The sequence below is a fragment of the Protopterus annectens genome, chromosome 14.part0 (genome assembly GCF_019279795.1).
Source record: "Protopterus annectens isolate FY-2018-M chromosome 14.part0, PAN1.0, whole genome shotgun sequence".
Lineage (NCBI taxonomy): Eukaryota > Metazoa > Chordata > Ceratodontiformes > Protopteridae > Protopterus > Protopterus annectens.
In genome coordinates, this window is record NC_056748.1 from 798,801,738 (window position 1) to 798,819,528 (window position 17,791).

The 17,791-nt window shown below is 40.9% G+C and overlaps 1 protein-coding gene across 1 annotated transcript in view; it reads left to right on the forward strand.

Moving 5' to 3' along the window:
• The window catches only part of MFSD13A (major facilitator superfamily domain containing 13A), a 682,644-nt gene that overhangs the window by 216,233 nt on the left and 448,620 nt on the right, over positions 1–17,791 (forward strand). The window contains exon 4 of the mRNA XM_044056543.1: positions 8,493–8,942. Within this exon, the coding sequence (XP_043912478.1) occupies positions 8,493–8,942 (450 nt within the window). The remainder of the gene's footprint in view (positions 1–8,492; positions 8,943–17,791) is intronic.

Sequence of the window (17,791 nt, forward strand, 5' to 3'; positions counted from 1 at the left end):
ATTAGAAAGTATAGAATTAGAATGGATTATTCGTTTTAGAGCACACTACACCCCAGGTTTGAATCAGTACATTAGTATCAGATCAATATTTAAAAAGAGAAGCTTGAAATGAATGTTTTAGACATCACAAATAATTTAACTATATCAAGTATATTTTAAAATAATATGATTTTAAATACGTATATTAACATACATATAACCTTTGTGGATAATTTGAGTTCTTTTAAGGTCTTTTTATTTTTCTTTTATATACTATAGAAAAAATTTATAAGTACAATATTACTATATCATATAGAAGCTATATGAACACTTATTCATATATTTGTTCATGTTTCATTTTTTCATGTTTTTTCTTAGTATATAATATATACATACATATATATTTTTTATTTTCTAGTTCATATATCACAAATATCATGAATATTTTAAAATAGCTATATACATACTGCTGCTATCCAAATTATTGGAATTGGATTTTGGTTTTTATGTCTTGTTTCTAGTAACTCAAACATATGAAATAAATAACAAAAAATTAGTTGATTATACCTTTTTTATTTCTTATGAAGTAGTTTTTGTATATAAAAGAGTCTTTGAAAGTTAATACATATATATATTTATTCTTATCTATTTCTTCTAAAAATATTATATAATATATAACTATATAAAAGTTTTATCTATACAATGATATAGTTACATCTGTATCTACTGAAAGACTGCATTTCTATAAGTGGAATATTAGATGGGATATATCAAGTCTTTCAAATAAATATATTTTTCATATATGTTCTTAAAAATCCTTAATAAATTATTTATACATATAAAGAGAACAAAATATATATTTCTCATATTTATACATAGAATTTTGAATATCTAGACATAGCATAAGATGATATATATTCTGCATATATTTTTGCATGTTTATACTTTTACATATATAAATTTAATATGCTTCTGGTGTTTTTTCCTATATTTTTATATATATTTTTTTACCTATGAATTATGATATAAGTGAACATTAAATAATATAGTAAAACATTTTTTAATTCATAGAAAATAAACACAACACAAAAATAGATTACATATAATTTAGTTTTTTATTCAATATATTTATTAATAACACTATATGAGAATGATAAATATATATTAAAATGTGTTTTTAAGAGACTTATCACCTAATACTTATTTTATACAGTACATATGTATACATATGTTTCTATGGGTTTAGTTCTATTTTCACACACGGTTCACTGTGAGTCACCTTTTAATAGATATGAGCGTCCTCAATATATATCATTTTAGTATAGATGCATTTAGATGAGTCGGTCTTGGAAAACATACATTTTTTCATGAAATAAATAATATGTATGGATGGAGAGTTACCTCTATTGTTATTTATACACTCTAATGAATGATTTACACTTTGCGTGTTTCTGGTTTTTTGATAAATGTTATACACACATTTCTTATACCAGTTCCATTTATATTATACTACGAATGTTTGAACACGATGATTGACATACGTTAAGATTTTATTTTATTTTAATATACACCTTATTACTGTATGTCTATACATTTTTTCTGAATGTGATTTTATATATAACGTATTTCAACTTTCAGTTAGAATAGATATAAATGAAGGCTCTTTATACATATATTTTATACAACAATAGACACATATTCAGCGATATATGTTTTACGGAATATGTGCTGAACTGTTCTATTTTATATTTTGAGACAGCTACGATCATTTTTAGAATTGTATTTACATCTTACAACTACAATTTGACTTTTACAACTAGTTTTTGTAATTAATTAATTGTTTAAGTGAATAATTGATGGTGATGATCATCACTTAGTTTTGGTATATAAGGATGAAGTTTTGTTACAAGTCATTAGATCTGAAGAAGCGTACAGTCCAGACGCGGAAAGCGCTCATCCTTTTTTATGTCTTTATCCAAATAAAGAAGTTGTTTGCTGCATTATCGTGGTGGTCTTCATACTGTTTTTTTCTGCAATACTCACTTGGATTTAGTGGTGAAGACCTTTGGAGGCTAGCCGAGGTTGTGTGTACTTCATCCTTTCTATTAAGTTTTTTCCTGTTTTAGCTGTTACAGTACTCAGCATTTCTTAATCATTTCATCATCAGGTTGATAGGGTGGTAAGGTAATTTCCACATTCTGTGGCATATAGAACAAAATACATTTAATACATGTTATTTAATTTCATGTTTTTACATTAATTAGTTTTCTCTTAGTTGTTAAGCTTTCCACAGTGGTTTGCAGATGTATCATGGTGACCATTTCTTTGGCAGGTGCAGAAGTTGTGACTTTTTTTTTTTTTTATCACAACTCCTTTTTATTAATCTGATACCCTTAAATATTGGTGAATTATCTGCCTCACTTTAGGCAGATGTAATATATGTTGCTGCTGTGTCTTTACTGTAGAACTTAACTTTCAAATGGACTTTTTCACCATTTGCATTTGGATTGCAAGTGACCACCTGTGTCTTAGGTTTGACAAAATTATTATTGTGCTATTTCATACTTAAATCCATTCTTCAAGGTATTGGTTGCTCTCTTCAGTCTCCATTGTATTTAAATTGTGTGTTGCTAAGCTATTCTGTTCTTTGAGTTGTATTGATGTTCTTCGTCTTCCATTGCTGCAGTCCTTACTATTGGGTATAGTCCGCATCCAGTCTGCCCGAATACCAGAGGTAAGGCTGGCGCCGGTCAGGGCGCATTAGACTGACGCCAGTACGTCAGGTACTAATGCGCATGACCGCGTCATATCCTCAGTCTTTTTTGCCGCGTGATCCGATGCAGAAGCAGTTTTGCGAGTGCAGGTTGGCGTTCTGAAATATTTCCGAAACCGGAGTTTCAGACCGAATCAGAGTTGGCTGGTACCCGTTAGAATATTTTGGTTTTTCTTGCCTCAGTTTTTAAACCGATGTCAGAAAAGTGAATAACTGTATTTCTTGTGGGAAACAAATACCTCATAGGGATTACCATACATTATGTATACCTTGTTTAGGGCCTGAGCACGACGTTGTTGGTTGCCGCTCTTGTGCTAAGTTTAACAAAGACACTATTAAGAGGAGGTTAGACTGTGCCAGATTAGTGTTTGGGAAAGCGTTGCAATTATAAAATGCCGTCGGATGCTCCGCCTTCATCCAAAGAAGCGCCAAGGACAAAACAGCGAAGCCTAGGGTTGATGAACCGGCAGTCCCAGACGTCGGTTCTTTAGATGGCTCAGTGGAGCCAGAGGTTTTGCCAGGAGTTTCTATAGAATCTCAGGCAGAAACTTTACTGTTACAGGATGTACCCTCTCAGGAGGCAGGCCAGGCTGAGGGGGCTTCTCAGGTAACTATTCTTCCCTCTCTTCCCAAAGTAGTTAGAGCCTCTCCTTCTGTTGCCAAAACTTCTTTTAGAGGTAGACCAATTTCAGCTTCAGTAGGGGCTTCTCCTAGCCTTTCGGGTTCTGTACCTAAGAAACATATGCTTAAAATGGCAGAAGATTTGATTGCTATGATTAGAGGTTCTATGGGCCCTCCTGATAAGAGGCCTAGAGTGGAACCAGAGTTTGACAGTTTTGAACAGGGTTCAGGGGCTTCTGAATCTTCTGCGGAAGATTTGCAGGAGTATCCTCATTATTCTGATTCTGATGTGGATGATGCCACTCCTTCCGCTTCTCCTCCTGAGGATTTTTCATTTTCAGAGACTCTGCATTCCATGAGGGAGCACTTTAAATGGGAAGGCCAGGATTACTCTGATTCCAGGAAGAGGCTTAGGAATTCTTGTTTTTACCCCAGCATAGGCCCTTAGCTATACCTCCTGTGTTGAATGTGGTGGAAGATGTTTTTGCAGAGGCTTCCCTGAACCCTGATTCTTTGCCTCCTGCTCCTGTTAAACCTGATAGGTACTATAGGGTGCCGAAGCTCATAAGTATTTGTTTAAGAGTCCTAGGGCGGACCCAGAAACTGTTTCTCAGGGGCTAAAGGTGTTAAGGCCTCTGTGGTTTAAAAATCCTGTTCCCACTGACAAAGAGGCAAGGCGTTAGATAGGTGGGGTAAGAAAGTGTATACTTCTTCCACTCTAGCCATGAGAGCGTTGAATTGTCAGTTTCACATGCTGAAATATCAAAATTATCTCCTTTCACAATTGAAATCTAAGGTGGATGCTTTGGCGGAAGGTATTGATTGTAAAGACTTGCTGGATTTAGTTTATGTGTCTGAACAAGTGGGCAAGCATTCTTTGCAATGTGGTTTTGATGCTGTGCAGGCCTCCTCGAGGTGGCTGCCACTAGTTCTGTTCTTCAGGCATGCCTGGTTGAGGATCTAAATTTGGCTGAGCATGTTAAGACAAGGATTTTAGATGCTCCTTTACAGTCTGATGTGTTGTTTGGTTCACCTGTGGAAGCAGTTTTAAAGAAAATGGAGGACAAAGCTAAGTCTATACAAACTGTTAAAGATTTTTGCAGGTACAGCCACCGAAGTTTAGTAGAAATTGGCCTGCTAAGGGGTGGACATGTCCTGCTTATGATTCCCAGTCTAGGGGTAGGTCTAGACGTGGTAGGGGCAGGGCTCAAGGTTCTTTTAGGCCTAGAACAGGGAGTTCACCTGCTCAGACTTCTGGTGAGGGCAGGGGTCAGTCCTTTCGTAAACAGACCCAATGACCTGCCTTTTCAACTGCCAGTAGATTCTCGTCTGGCAGCTCCTTTGGAAGGACAACTGTCTCTTTTCAAAGGAAATTGGGATTTAATTACTCAAGACAGATGGGTATTGGACATCATTCTACCAGTCCCTGTGTCAGAAAGGGGCCTAGGATTTTATTCTCGCATGTTCCTAGTACCAGAGAAGGGGAACACGTGGAGACCAATTTTGGATTTATCTCTCCTCAACACTTATCTGGACATTCCCAAGTTCAAGATGTTGACGTTACAACAGCTTTTACCCCTGCTGGGCAAAGATCACTGGATGGTAACTTTAGATCTCAAGGAAGCTTACCTTCATGTGCATATCAGGCTAAGTTACAGGAAGTATCTGCGGTTTCAAGCTGGAGATTCTCATTATCAGCTCTCTGCATTGCCCTTTGGCTTATCTACTGCCAGAGTAGTCCCAAAGGTTCTGGCTCCAGTGATGGCTTACTTCAGGCTACAAGGACTTCAAATCTATCCTTATTTAGCCGACTGCCTGATTCTGGCTCAAGAAAAGGAAGACCTTCTACAGCATCTGGAATATCTTATAGCAGTGCTAAGATGCCTAGGGTATTCTGTGAACGAAATAAAGTCCAGTCTAGTACCCTCTCAAGACATGTGCTTTCTGGGTGTGAGACTGAATACAGCAGCCCAGATGGCCTTTTTAACCCCGGACAAACAAAAGATTCTGTCACTTTACTTCCATCAACTATCTCATCTGTCCGTGCTGACTGCAGAGACAGTCCTTCAAGCATTAGGGTTCATGGCATCTTGTATTCTGGTGCTTCCCAATGCCAAACTGCATATGAGGAAGTTACAATGGTATCTCAAAAATGTATGGACACAGCACTGCCAGGATTTAGACACTGTCATTCAAATAATACCTTGCCTTCAAAGAGTATTTTTGTGGTGGGCTCAGGAATGTCACCTAAACAAGGGACTCTCTGTGACCCGGCCAGAGGCGTGTCAGATTTTACCGACAGATGCCTCAGACATTGCTTGGGGAGCTCATCTAAATGTAAAGTGGATACAAGACAAGTGGCCTGCCAGACTACAGCATCTACATATCAACATAAAGGAGATGTTAGCAGTCCAGTTCGCATTGCTGGCTTTCAAGGAGTTACTTCTTCCAGGGCAGGTGTTGATTCTAACAGACAACACAACTGTCATGTGGTACTTCAACAAACAAAGAGGAACACATTCTTATCCTCTATGCAGGCATGCAATGATTTTATGGAGACTCCGCTCGCTTGCACCTAACTCTTCAGGCAAGGTTTCTGCCAGGAGCACAGAACTCCTTAGCAGATGTGTTAAGCAGACAAATCATGGATCCCCACAAGTGGAAACTGGATCTTCATGTATTTCAGAAATTGACAGTGTCATGGGGAACTCAGACATAGATCTGTTAAACTTCTCCACTAAACCACCAGCTGCCACAGTTTTGCACAAAGGGGTTTCATCACACAGCTTGGAAAGTGGATGCTCTGTCTTTCAGTTGGACAAACCTTCATCTGTATGCCTTTCCACCTCTGCCTCTTCTTCCAAAGGTACTGTTAAAGGTCAGACAGGACAGGCCAAGGATGATTTTGATAGCTCCAGATTGGCCTCGGCAACACTGGTACCCTCTCACGGAGTCTGGTAAAGAAGCCTCCATGGCCTTAACCTTTGATTCATCTGTTATCCCAGCAGGACGGTCATCTGCTCAATGTCAAGCTTCACTCTCTTCCTCTGACAGCCTGGCATATTCTGTGTTGAAACACAGCAGGTCTCAACTTCCTCAACAAGTTTTAAATGTGATTATGGAAGCTAGAGGACCTAGTACAAGGAAAGTGTACAGCAGCAAAATGGAAGAGATTTTTATTTTGGAGTAAAGCAAAGAATTTGGAGATTTCTGAGCCTAATTTGAGTATGGCTCTTCAATATCTTACTGAGTTACTGGACAAGGGTCTGTCCTTCTCTTCCATCAAGATTCATGCTGCAGCGATCTCAGCTCACTATGATTGTGACCCACCATTGTTTTCGCATCCTTTGTTCAAGCAGTTTCTTAGAGGGGCTAAGAATATAAGACCCCCACGTAGAGCTCCTACTCCTGCTTGGGATCTCAATTTTGTGTTGGAAAAACTTACTCTACAACCTTTTGAGCCTGCGGCTACTGCTGAATTGAAATATTTGTCATGGAAGACTGCTTTTTTGTTGGCTATTACTTCTGCAAGAAGGGTGTCTGAGTTGCAGGCCCTTATGGCAGTCGAGCCCTTTTAATTTTCCATAAGGATAGGGTATCATTATTACTAATCCTTCCTTTATGCCTAAGGTGGTTTCTAGTGTGGCTTTAAACCAAACTATTCATTTGCCTACCTTTTATGCAGACCCCCAAAATAAAGGGGAAAAGATTTGCATACTTTAGATGTACACAGGCAATTCGCTATTACTTAAGCAGGACTAAGGATTTTAGGCAGTCTCAGCAGTTGTTTGTTTCTTTTGCTTTGAGTTCAGGGCAAGCCTGTGTCAAAACAAACTATTTCTAGGTGGATTGGCTTTTGCATTGCATTTTGTTATTCCCATCATGGCAAGGAGGTTCCAGCTGGGATTAGGCCTCATTCCACTAGGGCTACTCCCCCTCCAACAGCATTTCTGAGGGGTGGCAACTAAGGATATTTTGGCAGCAGCTACTTGGAGTTCAGTGCATACTTTCTCTAAGCATTATCACCTTCCTATCTACTCTAAGTCTAGGGCTGGTTTTGCCACAGCTGTTTTGCAAGGCATGTTGTCAGCTCCTGCTTCGTTATGATTTGCCAGCCTCCCTTACCTCTGCTTTGGGATTCTACCCAATAGTAAGGACTGCAGCAATGGAAGCGAAGAACATAGTACAGTTTTGTACCTACCATAAATGTAGATGTTCGAGGATTCCATTGCTGCAGTCAATTTACCTCCCTCCTTCCCTCTGTGTTTAGGGGTGGTTGTGTAGGTGATTTACCTGCTTATATTTTTGTATATATTGTTCATGTTTTGGTGCAGGTATTTTGGGCCTTGTCTTTTAGGGTCTTCTGACATCTGGGGCAAGAAAGACTGAGGATATGGCGCGGTCATGCGCATTAGTACCCTGGCGTCCTGCCGTCAGTCTAATGCGCCCTGCCCGACGTCAGCCTTATACTCTGGTATTCGGGCCGACTGGATGCGGAATATACCCAATAGTAAGGACTGCAGCAATGGAATCCTCGAACATCTACATTTATGGTAGGTACAAAACTGTACTTTTTGTCACCTTTGTTATGATTGTCTCAGGTTTTGATGGAACTGAAGAGGAGCTATTTTCTGAGTAGTGGAAGGACTATGAGGTGCACCTCATTGAGCAAGAGCTTCTGCCCAGTGAAGGAAGCAAGGTGCAGCTGTAGAAAGTGTTGTGGAAGCAGACAGCAGATCATGTAGTGTCTGGCCTTCTGAGTCATGCTAAAAAATAGCAGCTCAGGTATTTATGTCACTTTTAAAGACAAAACCTAAATTTCCTGGTTAACATTGGTGTACTGTGCTAAGCATTTTGATTTCCTTTTGTGTATTTAAAGAGCACTGAAGTTGGTACCGCTCACTTTACAACTCAAAATAAACAGCACCGCAGCAGTGATCTTTATTCTATGACTGTCCTTCCTATAGTATTGATCAAGGTCTAGCACTTCTAATGACTTAGAAGCAAGCTTTGTTTAACACATGCATACGTTTTGATGATGTTGCTTGTGAAATGTTTTACAGTGTAGGTGTTGAGTTTCATGTTTGAGAAACTAATTTAAATTATTTATTTGTTTTAGATCAGATGAGCAAATCTCCTCTCCAGATGTTGTGCTAAAAAGACTGAAAGCACTGTCCAGAAGTGGACCTTTGTTTGCCGCTTCCTTCCTGGTATTCTGGGTTCCATGGGCCCCTGCTGGTTTGCAGTTCCTCATTTGTCTTTGCCTATATGATAGTTTCCTCACTGTGGTGGACCTAAATCACAATGCCTTGTTGGCAGACTTGGCAGTGTCTGCGCAAGAAAGGACGAAACTCAACTTTTACTGTTCACTGTTTAGTGCATTGGGCTCCCTATCTGTATTTTCCTCATATGCTGTGTGGAACAAGGAGAACTTTTTCTCTTTCAGAATATTCTGTGTCACATTAACCATTTTCTCAGGCACTGGATTTAGTGTTTCATCTTGGCTGCTGCAACGGCAATTTCAGAATGAAGCTAAAGTGAAGTGTGATGAAGCATCAGTTTTGAAAAAGTAAGTAGTAGTGAATATTTTTTTTATCTTTTTACATGTTTACCTTCTCTATCTCTCTCTGCATACACATACACCTCACTTTATTCTAATGTTTATTCCATTTATTGTTTTCATTAAAGAAAGTGCAGCAAAATGACTTTGGAACAGATCAGCTACTTCTCTTGTGCAGAGTTCTGGGGCTTCTGTACTTAGAATTTTTTAATCTAGTGCAGTTGAGCTTTGTTATTTTGAAAATTAAACCAACTGGGTTTTGCATTGTTTACCTTCACTTGAATTTTGGACCACTGGTGCCTTTTCATTTTGACTGGCTTCTGTCTTGCTTAACTTTTCTGCTCTTTATTAGTATTTCCACATTTAATGTCAGTTCTTTAAATGGTGAAACTCCAGTTTAGGTACTTTCCCTGCCTTGTCAGCATCTTGTTTTATGTTTTCTGTTGTGTCATTTCCTGTCATATCAGCAAAAGCCACAATGATAGTGTAAAAAACAATGTAAAACGGAGGTGTACAGCACAGACTTTTTTATGTGAAAATGTTCTAAGAAGGCAGCGAAAGAGAGAGATGGGTAAATGAAACAACTTGTCATACTCTATATAGTGAGGTCATAATTAAGAAGTTGAAGAAAGCTTGTTATAAAGGGTCACCTATCATTCCTAAAGTTAAAACTCGCTGTAACTTCAGCAGAATGAAAGAAATCAGTGGAAGCTGCAACTCATCAAATCCCCTAAATAAAGCATTTCAGCAGGAGGACCAGCCTTTCTCATGCTTTTTTTGTTAAATATTTTAACTCCTTAGTCATACAGCCACTTAAGAAAACAGAAAATCATACTTGCAGTGAATCACTCTTGGAGCAAATAGAGATATTACTGGCAGTGATTTTCTGTGTAAAACAGCAATCAGTGAGTCAGTGTTGCATTTGAACCCTTAAATTATTGCATATGACATGGGCAATCTTGCATTTATATAAATGAAAAACAAACATTGACACCACTTTATTTGCAAACATTATGCATCGCAGACACCAATGAAATAACTGTAGTTGCAAACATTAGACATCACTTATCTAACCAGTCATTGTCAGTTATACAGCTCATTCATATCTCCCCTTCTTTTTATCTTCGTTCCTTCTCTCCATATATTATTCCCACAGTTCCCATTTTTCCTGTGTAGTTTCCGCCTTCCCTTTTCTAAAGTTGCCACGTCTGGTAATTTTATCTCTGTTACAGTATTCACTACTTCTAATAAAGTTGGTTTAGACTTTGATTTCCATTTTTTTAGTAAGTGATTTTTAGGCAACCACCATAATTAGAAGTCAGCGAAGCTTTACTATGTCTAAGCGATTCAGATGCTGTGTCATAGCTCAGATGTTCTTCGTGTTTCACTGTTGCAGTCATTACATTTGGGTAATCTGCTGGCAGGTTGCCCTCAATCGGCCTGAATTCCAAAGTCTTGGGTCCTGCGTCGGTTGCTGTCTCCTCTTCCATGACGTCAGGTCGTCAGGGGTATAAAGCATGCAGCCGACACCATTTTCTTTAGTCTTTCTTGCCGCGAGGTGCCCAAAGCAGAAGTATTTCGCAAGTACCGGTCGGCCGACTACTGAAATATTCGCGTTTTGAGTTTCAGAACCGAAGTCTTCAATAAAGCTAAGTACCCCATTGGGGAAACTTTTTTCTTGCTTTTTACCAATGTCAGAAAAAGTTAATAATTGTATTACTTGTGGGAAGCAAATATCTCATAAGGATTTCCATTTATACTGTATTCCTTGTCTAGGCCCAGATCAGTGCCTGGCTGTCGGTTTTGTGCTAGATTTAACCAACGCACTATTAAGCGTCTGTTTATTTTTGCATCTAAGTATTTTGGAAACGGATGCAACTACCCAGAGATGTCATCGGATAGCAATCAGAGTACATACAAAACGCAAAGAAAAGGACAGAGAAAGGCAATCGAGATCCAAAACCGACAAAGCTTCTCCTAAGCCAGTCGCCGGTTCGCCAGTACTCAGTGAAGTGCTTTTGCAGCCCCTGATATCCACTACCTTCGAATCGCAGGCCTCTACCGACACCCATGTGGAGTCCGGCATGCCGCAAGATACTCTAGGTATTGGACCGACAGATGTATCTCCCTCAGATGAGTCCGGAGTCGCTGAGCTGGCACTGGCTTCTGAGGGTGTACTCAGACCTCAACATTTTTACATCAAACCGACGAAAGCTGCAAAACCAAAGGCAAAGACGCCCTCTAAAATTAAAAAAACGATGACTGAGCCACGTGCACAGGCCTCTATGCCTAAACTACAGATGATCAAAATGGCCGAAGACCTTATTACCTTGATCAGGGGTACCCATCCCCCTCCAGATAAGAGGCCTAGGCATGACACTGACTATGAATCTTCAGATCAGGTATCTGTTTCTTCTGATTCCTCTTCTGATCAGGAATTATCTTTACCTCCCTATGAGGATTCTGATGCTGAGGAGTCTATTCCATCTGCATCTCCTCCTGATGATTATTAATTTGGAGAAACCTTGCATACTTTGAGGGAGCATTTTCACTGGGAGAGTCATGACTTCTCAGAATCAAAAAAGAGGCTCAGGGATTTCCTCCTTCTCCCTCAGAACAAGCGTTTAGCCATTCCCCCTATGTTAGACATTGTGGATGATGTTTTTTCGGAGTCAAGCCTGACCCCTGATTCTTTACCTCCAGCTCCCAGTAAGCCTGACTGGTATTACAGGGTCCCTGACTCTCATAAATTTTTATTTAGAAACCCTGCTGCTGATCCTGAAACTATTTCACAGGATCCTAAGGGAGTTAAGGCCTCAACAGCAAAAACCCTACTCACTCCCGACAGGGATTCCAGGGCACTGGACAGATGGGGGAAAAAGGTTTATACATCTGTAACTTTGGCTATCAGGTCCTTAAACTGTCCATTTCATATGCTTAAGTACCAACAACATGTTATGGGATTGCTGAAATAGAAAATGATGATGATTTCAGAATGTGAAGAAAATAAGGAATTGCAGGAATTATTGCATGCAGCTGAACTAGTTGGAAAGCATACTTTGTAATGTGGTTTTGATTCTTTAGAGGCCTCCTGCAGGGCCACAGTTACTGGATCTGTGATTAGAAGGCATGCCTGGTTAAAGGAACAAAATTTGTCTGATCATGTTAAAGCTAAATTGCTAGATGCACCTTTACAGCATGATTCTCTGTTTGGTATTAAGGCAGAAGAGGTTTTAAAGAAAATGGAAGACAAAGCTAAGTCTATGCAAACTGTTAAAGATTTCTTACAAGTGCAGCCACCTAGATTCAGTAGACACTGACCTACAAAAAATTGGCCCTTTCCTGTGTCAGACAGAGATCAAAGGGGCAAATACAAACGCCCTAAGGGTTCCAGGTACCAGGCTCAGGATACATACAGGTCAAAGCAATGGGGCGCATCCACCTCCAAATCTGGAGGAGATAAAGCGCAAACCTACAGAAAGCAATCCCAATGAATTCCCTCTGCCTTCAGCAAGCACTTATCTTTTGGCAGCACCCATAGGGGGAAATTAGCACTTTTTGCTCAAAATTGGCAGTTAATAACCCAGGACAAGTGGGTACTGAACATCGTGTCACAGGGATACAGATTCCATTTCCACACTCTGACAATGACAAATGGTTGGCTAGACCTGCCAAAAAAAACAGTGGGCAGAGGCACAGAAACAGGTTACGTCCCTTATGGATATGGGGGCCATTCAGACAGTACCAGAACAGGAAAAAGGACAAGGTTTTCTTGGTACCCAGAAAGGACAAGGCCTGGTGGCCAATACTGGATTTATCGATTTTGAACACATACCTGGACATTCCAAAATTCAAAATGCTCACTTTGCAACAGCTTCTGCCCATGCTGGGCAAGAATGCTTGGCTGGTGACTTTAGACTTAAAAGAGGCATACCTGCATGTCCCAATAAGACAGTTGTGCAGAAGATGCCTCAGATTCAAGGCTGGCTTAATGCATTACCAATTATCTGCACTGCCCTTTGGCTTACCTACTGAGCCCAGGGTCTTTACAAAGTGCCTGGCACCAGTAATTGCATTTTGCAGACAAAGAAGTATTCAAATATATCCTTACTTGGACGACTGTCTCATTCAAGCAGAGAACAAGGACACTCTTGTACGACACCTGGCGTTTGTGAAAAGGCTTCTAGCGTGCATAGGGTACACAATAAACGAAAAGAAATCACAACTGGTACCTTCATAAAAGATAACATTCCTGGGTGCAAACTTGCATACAACTGCCAAGATGGCTTACCTCACGCCAGACAAACAAAGGCAACTGACTACTTACTTCAGACTGATGGCAACAAAAACCCAGTCTTCTGCAAGACAAATTCTGCAGGCTCTGGGCTTCATGGCATCCTGCATCCTACTAATTCCATATGCAAGACTGCATATGAGGAAACTTCAGTGGTACTTAAAATGTTTGTGGAGTCAGCATTCACACAGTATGGAAACAATGATTCCTCTCATCCCCCTGCCTGCAACAAGAGTTTCTGTGATGGGCAAAGGCCTGTCACCAAAACATGGGACGGCCCTTCACTCTACCCCCTGCCAGCCAAACCTTAACAGACTCATCAGATTATGCCTGGGGGGCCCACATGGCAGGATGATGCATTCAGGGCTTATGGGTAGCACATCAAATGCATCTGCGTATCAACCAAAAAGAGATGCTAGCTGTTCAAAATGCCCTAACAGCATTCAAGGACTTACTTCATCCAGGGCAACTACTGATAAAGACGGACAACACCACAGTCATGTGGTACATAAACAAGCAAGGGAGTACACACTCATACCCCCTTTGCAGATTAGCCATGGCACTGTGGGACACAGCTTTGACTTACCTGATAAATCTTCAAGCTCAATTCCTGCCAGGAAAACAGAACCCTCTGGCAGATGATTTAAGCAGAAACCTTATGGATCCTCACGAGTGGAAACTAAATCCACAAGTATTCAGCATGCTAACAGAGAAATGGGGGAGCCCAAACATAGATCTATTTGCCTCTCCTCAAAATTATCAACTGAAGAGATTCTGCACAAGGACTTATCACAGACAAGCATGGAAAGTGGACGCCCTATCTTTCAGTTGGAAAGACCTGTCAGTTTATGCCTTTTCCCCCTCTGCCTCTTCTACCCAAGGTCCTCTTAAAAGTCAAACAAGAGAAGCCAAAGATGATATTAATTGCCCCAGACTGGCCCCGCCAATACTGGTACCCAATTCTAAGGAACTTGTCTCATTACCCAGCTTGGACCTTGCTTCAAAGACCACAACTACTTTCCCAGCAAAACAATCATGTACTGCACAATCAACTACAGACTCTGAACCTGGCAGCATGGCTAATCATGCAATCATACGAACTACACCTCTCAGTAAAGCTGTAATGGATGTCAATTTGGAAGCCAGGAGGCCTAGTACTAGAAAATCTTATGCTGACAAATGGAAGAGATTTTGTCCTTGGAATCGAGCATAAGGAACTGATACAGCAGAACCACATATTCCTCAGATATTACAATACTTAACTGAGATGCTTTACAAAGGCCTGTCTTTCTCATCAATCAAAATCCATGCCTCTGCCATTTCGGCTCATTACAATACAGAGCCACCAATCTTTTCTCATACTAAAGCAGTATATTAGAGGAGCCAAAAACCTAAGGCCTCCTAGATCACCATTACCTGCATGGGACCTCAATTATATGTTGGGAAAGCTCACCCTGCCTCCATTTGAACCAGCCGTTACCACTGATCTGCAGTTCTTATCATGGAAGACAGCTCTGCTACTAGCAGTTACTTCAGCAAGAAGGGTTTCAGAGCTACAGGCCCTCATGGCTGTAGAACCTTTTATTATATTTTACCCAGACAGGGTGTCTCTGAGGACAAATCCTACATTAATGCCCAAGGTGGTTTCCACTGTGGCTCTTAACCAAACAATTCATCTGCCAACTTTTTATCCAAATCCACAGAACAAAGGGGAGAGAATTCTGCATTCCTTGGACGTACAGACAGCTAAGATTCTACTTGAGCAGAACAAAGCTCTAAGGAAAGCTGAGCAATTACTAGTGTCATATGCTGCAGGATCAGAAGGAAAGTCTGTCTCAAAGCAGACAATTTCAAAGTGGCTAAGCCACTGCATCCGTTTCTGCTACTCACACCATGGTAATCCTGTGCCGATGGGCATTAGGTCTCATTCCACCAGAGCTGTAGCTACTTCGGCAGCCTTTCTCAGAGAAGTACCAACCAAAGACATTCTAGAAGCTGCTACTTGGAGTTCTGTTCACACCTTTACAAAGCATTACCATTTGCCTCTCTTCTCCAAGTCCAGGGAAGGCTTTGCCACTGCAGTGCTGCAGGGCCTCATAGCCGTACCTAATGCTGTTTAGCTCCAGCCTCCCAACCATAGCTTTGGGATTCTACCCAAATGTAATGACTGCAACAGTGAAACACGAAGAACATAGTACAGTTGTGTGCACTTACCATAAATGTAGATGTTTGAGTGTATTCACTGTTGCGGTCCAGGTTACCCTCCCGCCATCCCCCTGTCATTCTGGAGTTTATCTTTCCTTCTCTGCTATGTGGTGTATTTGCTTGTAGATGAAGATAAAGTTTAAATTGATGCATGTATATTTATTTTTATATATATATATATATATATATATATATATATATATATATATTTATATATATATATATTTTTTTTGCTACCTTTTTGGGGGTACCTGACATCGGGGGCAAGAAAAACAAAAGAAAATGACGTCGGCTGCATGCTTTATACCCCTGACGACCTGACGCCATGGAAGAGGAGACAGCAACCGACGCAGGACCCAAGACTTTGCAATTCAGGCCGACTGAGGGCAGCCTGCCAGCAGATTACCCAAATGTAATGACTGCAACAGTGAATACACTCGAACATCTACATTTATGGTAAGTGTACACAACTGTACTTTATCCACTTTACAATATCAAAGAGTAAGCTAACTCCCTGGAAAGTTGCCAAACACAGAAGAGTCTTGTCTCACAAGTATCTGTCTTCATTTGTTCAAGACAATTCTGTTTTGCTGGTTGTTTGTTTATGCTTATATTTTTCTTAACATCTGAAGCCATTTGCATAAAAGTGTCCACTTTGTGGGAGCATGTGAGAGATTGCAAAGTATTAGTAAGTTTGATTGTGTAACAATTACTATGCAGAGTTGGAGCCTTGTTTTCATTGTCTGCAGTAAGAACCAAATTGGGCCTCTTTCTAAATTTATTTCTGTTTTGTATAGATTTATCATGGAAGGTTTGTGGGAATAATTATTTTCTATAGAAATAATGATACAGAAATGTATCTGAGAGGCAGGACTACATTTCTCATCTCTTCCATATGAAATTGCTGGAGTAGTTGTTGCTTGTTACCATACATTTCTGTGCTGTACATCTAAGGCCTTCTTTAACTGTGATTGAATGGTAGAAGTGGAGTGTAGATTATGTCAGACAGAACTTGAAAGTTAAAGATAAGGAGGTATTGAATCAGGAGACCAGATATTCAGAAAATACATATGTGTTCAGAAAGCACTTATTTCTAGTATAGGTTGCCAGTTTCTCCAGTTCAGCATATTTTTGTTTTGTTTTTATAGTGTGTTATTTCCATGCCAGTTATGATGTCCTTCAAGGATGCATCTGCAGTCATCACATATGGGTTGTCCTGCCTCAGGCAGCCCTTGATCGGCCGGATTCCAAAGTCTGGATCTGGCCTCGGCTGATGTCGCACTTTCCCCGACGTCAGATTGTCTGGGGTATAAAAGCATCAGCCGACGCCATTTGCCCCAGTCTTTCTTGCCGCGTGGTGCCCGAAGCAGAAGCAGTTCGCAAGTGCTGGTCGGCCAGCTCCTGTGATTCAGCTACCGAAGACTTCGAAAAAGCTAAGTACCCCGTTGGGGACTCTTTCTTCACTCAGCCGATGTCAGATAAAGTTAATAATTGTTTAACTTGTGGGAAACAAATACCTCATAAGGATTTCCACTCTTATTGCCTCCCCTGCCTAGCCCAGACCCACGGCGTCTCGGCCTGTTCAGCCTGTGCTTCCTTCAACCGACAAACTCTTAGGCGTCGGTCGGAGTTTCTGAGGAATTCTTTGGGGCTAGTTTTGCTTACAAGATGCCGTCGGAGACTCCGACTTCGCATTTAGTTAAGAAAGCGGAAGGACAAGGACCGACACCGTGGGCAGCGGTTTCGGCTGAAACCACGGTCAGGCCTACGAGTGTCTCTGTCTTGGCTGAAACAGAGTCCTTGGTACTTCCGATTACGAAACCGCACAACCCGACTACCTCGGCCCGGAGGCCCCGGCCGAGTCGGTTATTGAATTACCTTCTGAAACTGGTGTCCAGGAACCTTCCGACACCATTCCTTTAGACACGTCTACTCCTGCACGTGGTGCAGCTAGACCTCCTGCATCCATGTCCATTAAGGCTTTCTCTAGGGCTAAAGCTGCTAAACTTACTAAAGCTTTGCCTCCCAAGGTTACCTCTCAGAGACCTTCTACTGGCTCACAGATTCTTAGCTTAGCAGAGGATCTTATCTTCTTAATTAGAGGTTCTCAACCTCATCCGGACAGGGGCTCTCAACCACCTCCAGACACAAGGCCCAGGGTTGAGCCTCTGACCCCCCACTCCTCAGATGAGTCCACTGATGGCTCTACTCTGTCAGACTACCAGGAGGCTTATTCGGCCTGAGGATTCTGATGCTGAAGAATCTATTCCCTCGGCCTCCCCTCCTGAAGAGTTTTCCTTTGGAGAGACATTACACTCTATGAGAGAACATTTTCAATGGCAGGGTCAGAGCCCCTTTT